Below are 6,000 nucleotides of genomic sequence, written 5' to 3' on the forward strand. Positions count from 1 at the left end.
CCAATCACCACATCCTGTTCTGAGATGCAAATGTTTTATTTCCCATCCCAGCTCCTCACAACCATTAACTCTGTTTTAGCACAGCCTTGCCGCCGCACAGCCAACTTGGTCACTGAGGCCTGCGGACAGATATAATGGCTCCATAGGAGAACCTTGCTACGCAAGCCAGCGCGGAGATCTCGGTGCCGTGCGCTGCCGCTGTATGTCATGCCATGTCATTTCACCGCTCTCTTGGTATTCGCTCTGGCCAAAAACCGTGCAAGAAGGGCTGAGGTTCGGGACGGCTGCACAGAAAGCCTTGCAGCCAGAGGGAATCCCAGTCTCATTCCCCGAGCCCTTCTGCCCGGCGCAGGGCAGGTCACCCGCACGGCCCAGACCCGCCGCTTCTCCCCACCTGTGGGCAGGGACGAGGAGCCACCCGCCACCGCCGGGCGCAGCCACACGCGGGCCCCGAGCGGCGCACCCGGTCCCAGGGGGACCCTGCCCGCTTCCCGCAGGATCCCCCCGGAGCTGCTGGCGCCCGGGGCACCGCTACAGCGCCGGCGAGGGGATGCCTGTGACTAAGCACAGGCGGCCTCCCCACACCGACCCTCGCCCGCCCGCCGCCGGCCCGCTCCCGGGAAGGCACCGGGCGGGAGGCGCCTCTCGCCCCCTCCGCCCCGAGGAGGCCAGGGGCCGGGCACCAGCCCAGGCCGACCGCCGAGCCCGCAGGGGCTTCTCCCACCGGCTCCGCCGGCCACGGGGCCGCGCCGCGACCCAGGCCTCGGCGCCGCGCTGCAGGCACCCCCCGCGGGCACCCCAGCTGCCAAGGGCCGCCCGGAGCCGCCCGGCCCCGCCGGCCCCTGCCCCGGCAGCCCGCCCTCCGCGTACCGCTAGCATCCTTGAAGTGAGGGGGTGGGACGTCTCGCAGCGACCGGGTCCAGCCCCCCTTCTCCGCTTCCTCCTCCTCCTCCTCCATAGGGCCGGGGCCGCCCGGGACGGCGCTGCCGCTGCCGCCGCCGACCTGCCGCTGCCGCCGCCGCTCCGCCGGGGTGGCCGCCGCCCTGGGGGAGCGGTGCCGTGCCGCCCTGCCCCGCGGGCCCGGCCCCTCCGGGCGCCCCTCGTCCTCCTCGTCGTCCTCCTCGTCCTGGGAAGAGGCGGCGGAGCGAGAGTCGGCCGAGGTGCTGTAGAAAGGGTTCCCGCTGCTGTCCTGGCCCGACTCCCCGAAGACGTCGTCGGAGATCTGCAGGCTCTCGTAGCGGGAGCGGGCCGCCTCCAGCAGCGACAGCGCCTTCCTCCGCGCCGGCCCGCCGCCGCCCTCCGCCATCATCTCGGCCGCCGCCAGCAGCCGCCCGCGCTCCCCTCGGCCCGGCTCGGCCGGGTCCTGCGGCCGCAGGCAGCAGCCCAGCAGCAGCAGCGGCTCGGGCACGGCAGCGGGAAGGCAGCGAGTGGGGGGAGCCCCGCCACCTCCACCTCCGCCGGGGCTGAGCCCTGCCTCCCGCTCCCGCCCGCACCACCCGCCCCTGTGTGTGTGCAGGGACATGGGGGGAAGGAGCCAGCTCAACATCTCCAAGTACCACATCCAGCCAATTACCGCGGCAGTCCGCGCCCGGGAGGTGGGGTTATATGGGCGCCGCGGGCCGCCGCCGCCCGCCCACCGCCCGCCCCGCCGCTCGCCGCCGCTCCGCCCATTTAAAACCACAGCGCCGGCTACTGCGGGGCCGCCGCTTACGCCCCGCCGCCGGAAGGGGGGACCCTGCGCCGCGCCCGGCCCCGGTGTCCTGGAGCCGCCCCCCCCCCAGACCAGACCCCCGGCCCTGGCAGAGCTGTCCGCCCGCCCGCGGTGCTGGAGCCGGGCAGGGCGGGGGCGGGAGCGCTGGCCTCGCTGCCTGCAGGCCCCGCAGTAGCGCCCGCTGTGCGGGGAGGGAGGGTGAAGGGCCGCAGTGCGGGGGCTGGCTGAGGGGGGTCCCCCACGGACTCCTCTCAAGGAGGAGAAAGGCGCTGAGGTGGGGCCCGGGTTGGGGCCTCGACGGCGTGGCCGGGGCCGCAGCAGCTCGTGGTGGCTGGCGGGTGTGGGAGCGTGAGCAGGGCCATGGCGGGCAGCGCCCTGATGTTGCTGCCCCGAAATAGCTCCAGCGCCGGGGCGGCCCTTGGGAGCAAAGCAGGGAAGGTGCTGAGCCCAGGTGAAGGCACCTGGGCCCCGTCACGCGGGTGCTCACCGGCTCCTGGGCCTGCACCCTGGCACAGGCTTGGCATGGGCCTGGGGTGATGCTCATGCTCCTGCCCATTGCTGGATCTGGCACTGAGCACGCTGCGGGTTGTGGGGCTGAGCACCTGCCGTGTGTGGTTTGGTTCCTCGGGCGAGTACGGTGTGAAGTAACAGCTCCTCCAAAATTGGCACCGATTTAAAAGCAATACGGTGGCACAAGAAAAACCAGGGAAGTGAAAATACCCGTGTCCTGACTGGGTTAGTTAAACACGATTCGTAAGTATCCCTGGAGTCATCTAAGGATCTCATAGAGCAGCTGAAGCCCCTGGTTGAGCAGCAGTCAGAACGGTCTGTCTGATGTTACAGGAATGTTTGAAATCTCTGATCAAGGTTTATTATTATTACTATTGGCATCCCACTGTGCTGGTTACTGTACAAACACTCATTAAGGAGACAGTCCCTGCCTCCCTTCTTGCTGATGGCGATAGCAGCTATGGAGCCTACCCTTTCTCAGCAGTGCTTTCGAAAGAAATGGTAATCGGGTTCTGTGGATTGATTGTATGCAACTGGGGGGGGGGGCATATTATTTGCATTTTTTAATGCAAACTTTCAGTGTAGGTTGATCTGAAGATCTGTTCGTGCTACAGATTTTATAAATTTTATAATACTGAATGTTTCTGTCTTTAAAAATGAAGATAATGGCCTTCTGATGATTCTCAAAGACTCTAGCATAACCTGGAATACGATAAAAGCTGGGCTGTGTAAGTATTTAAAAGACCAATCTTATGTTCTATTCAGGTATTTTTAAATTGCAATGACTTCATTAAAACTTTAAAGTTGTATGTAGTACCTACAGCCAAACCCAGACAAAAGAATCCATCTCCTGTGCATCCTTAAGCAAACAGAAAAGCCCAGTGTAATTTGAGGGGTGAGATTTAAGCTGTATTTCTACTTTGAAAAATCTCATAAGTGTCTTATTGATTATATTAAAAAAATACTAAGTTTCTATACAAATGGATTTTTAATTTTTTTTACTGCAAGCTCTGCCAACATTGCCCATATCTTGGGCGTCACACTGGGTAAGATTCATCTCACTGGTTGCCAGAACTCATAGCTCTGTAGGACAAGCCACCCTTTTAATCGCACCCATGCCACCCTATGTCTTCAGAATACCCTGGCGGGAAGCCGTAACTGGACTTGCAGAATTTTTCTGGCTGGTAATGATGAGCAACCAGCTTGAACCTCAAGAATCCAGTTTGCTGGGTTGGTATGTAGAAACGCACAGATTCTTCTTCACGAACATTGACTGTTTTATATGCAGTTCCTGTGAAACAAAGAGTAGTGACGCCTTGTGACGACCTTCTCACACAATGTTTTTTAAGACTGAAAAAAAACACTTTAAAAGGTTTTGACAGGTTCTTTGTACTAAAGACATTGAAATAAACTTTTGATTTGTGATGGATGGAAGTGTCCATCCAGGTGATGTAGAATTCACCTCAGCATGCAGCTTCTCTGAAAGTGTCTATGGACACTCAAATGTCTTTAAATTTGCTATTTTTCAGTAAAATGCAACAGCAGGAAGGACTGCTCTGAAGTCCAGGATGGAAAAAGAAGGTTTATCAGAATGGGCTTCCAGTAAAAGTATTAATGGGAACAGTCCAGAGGATGAAGAAACCCACGCAGCCTTCTCTAGCTGCTGATTGCAGCAAAGACAGTTTCTCCCAACTCTGGCACACTTCACCCCAAAAACGGGCTCCCATCACAGCTGGCTGAGGCACACTGCCAGCACCTTCCCTCCTGATGGCATGCCAGATGTCAGAGCTTCAGCTTTCCTTTTTTTGAAGAGAATGCTGGATCCAAGAGCTCTGGTAGGAGACCACTGCACCAACAGAGAGGCAGGACTAACCCTTGCAGTTACCAATCCAACATGAGGTTTTAAAGATGGACTCTCCTGCCATGCACACGTGCATGTGTCGTGGTTTAGCCCCAGTCAGTAACTAAGCACCACCCAGCCACTCGCTCACTACCCCCACCCCTGTGGGATGGGGGAGAATTGGAAGGGCCAAAGTAAGAAAACTCATGGGTTGAGATAAGAACAGTTTAATAATCAAAATAAAACAGTAATAACAATAATAATAATAGCAATATAATGAAAAACAGAATAACGAGAGAGAGAGTGAGATGAAACCTCGGGAGGAGGGAAGAAAACCCCAAACAACAAGTGATGCAACCACTCACCACCCACCCACTGATGCTGTTGGTCTCTGAGCTGTGATTGCTCCCCGCCCCCGGCCAGCTTCCCCCCAGGTAACACACTGGGCATGATGTTACATGATATGGAATATCCCTTTGGCCAGTTTGGATCAGCTCTCGTGGCTGTGCCCCCTCCCCTCCCGGCTCCTTGTGCCCCCGGCAGAGCACGGGAGGCTGGAAAAGCCCCTGACTAGCACAAGCTCTGCCCAGCAACAACCAAACCATCGGTGTGTTATCAACACCATTCTCATACTAAGTCCAAAGCACAGCACTGGACCAGCTGCAGTGAAGAAAATTAACTCTGTCCCACCTAAAACCATGACAGCACATTTTGTTGGTGAAAATTTCCCCTCTTTCAGCCCAGTCTTTAAAAAGACAAGTTGCTCTTCTGCCTGTCCCACAAGCAGAGACTGCTATAGGCTCTCATCGTGCATGGGAGCAAGACCCCTTTTCTGAGACAGGACTCTAGAGGCTCCCACCTAGGATTTTGGCTTGCCTTATGGTCTAAGACATGGCCGTTTGTGAGTTCCTCTCAGACCAGCCATACAAACTGCCAGTTGGACTACAGTAACTCAAAATGAGGGTCTGGATTGTGAAAATTGCCATGTATGACAGGCTGGTAGTCATCTGATCCCAAATGATTGTGGAGAGGCAGAGATAGGGCAGGTGGTTCTAAAATTGGTCTCATCAGCCCACTGGGGTTTTATGAACAATCGAGAAAAAGGTCACGAGTGGTGGTTTGCAGTTGAAAGAATTATTTAAGCCTAATGGAACATTATAAACATAGCTGTGTTTTCTCCTTAATCACTTGTACTTGTGTTTAGCTGCTAGAAAACACTGCTAGAGTAAACGGACTTTTGTATCCATGGCAACCTGTGGATTCACTTTTAATTTGCCTACAGGGAAAATGATTGGCTTTTTTTTTCCTTGAAGTTTTCTGGTTTTACCGCAATAGAAATGGTGCCTTCCGTACACTCCTTCTGACGCTGCCAACCTTCAAGGTTAAGACGATGATAGGCTTGAGCCTCTCATCCTGCGCAAGAGGTCGTTAAAGTCTTTAACACTTCCCTTGCAGCCCCAATGGCCAACTGTCAGCAGCTGATTCCTTAAATTATCTTTCAACCAAGTGATAAAATATTTTGAGGAGGGCGCACGTTGGATCACATCATGCGTAGCAGAGCACACTGAGCAGTGTCAGTGCTAGTGGTGAGATGGTCCTTTGTATTCACTTTGCACAGTTTCAGACCTCGTCTTGCTTCCGCTGCAGCCAAAGGTACCTGTCATGGTTTAACCCCAGCCAGCAGCTAAGCACCACAGCCGCTCGCTCACTCCCCCTCCAGTGGCACAGGAGAGAAAATTGGAAGAGTAAAGGTGAGAACACTCATGGCTTGAGATAAGAACAGTTTAATTAATGAAATAAAATAAAGTAAAATAGTAGTAGTAGTAATAATAATAGTAATATCCAGAGCAAGTGATGCTTGATACAATTGCTCGCCGCCGGCCCACCAATGCCCAGTCCGTACCCAAACAGTGATCACTGCCTCCCGGCCAGGTCCCCC

At 55.8% G+C, this 6,000-nt stretch overlaps 1 protein-coding gene across 1 annotated transcript in view; it reads right to left on the reverse strand.

Annotated features, from left to right (window-relative positions):
• Window positions 1-1,547, reverse strand: part of PGBD5 (piggyBac transposable element derived 5) — a 70,115-nt gene extending 68,568 nt beyond the window's left edge. Inside the window, exon 1 of the mRNA XM_075089525.1 lies at window positions 871-1,547. Coding sequence (XP_074945626.1) covers window positions 871-1,546 — 676 coding nt within the window. The 5' untranslated portion in view covers window position 1,547. The remainder of the gene's footprint in view (window positions 1-870) is intronic.
• Between the last annotated feature and the right edge of the window lie 4,453 nt (window positions 1,548-6,000).

Source organism: Phalacrocorax aristotelis, chromosome 3 (assembly GCF_949628215.1).
Source record: "Phalacrocorax aristotelis chromosome 3, bGulAri2.1, whole genome shotgun sequence".
Lineage (NCBI taxonomy): Eukaryota > Metazoa > Chordata > Aves > Suliformes > Phalacrocoracidae > Phalacrocorax > Phalacrocorax aristotelis.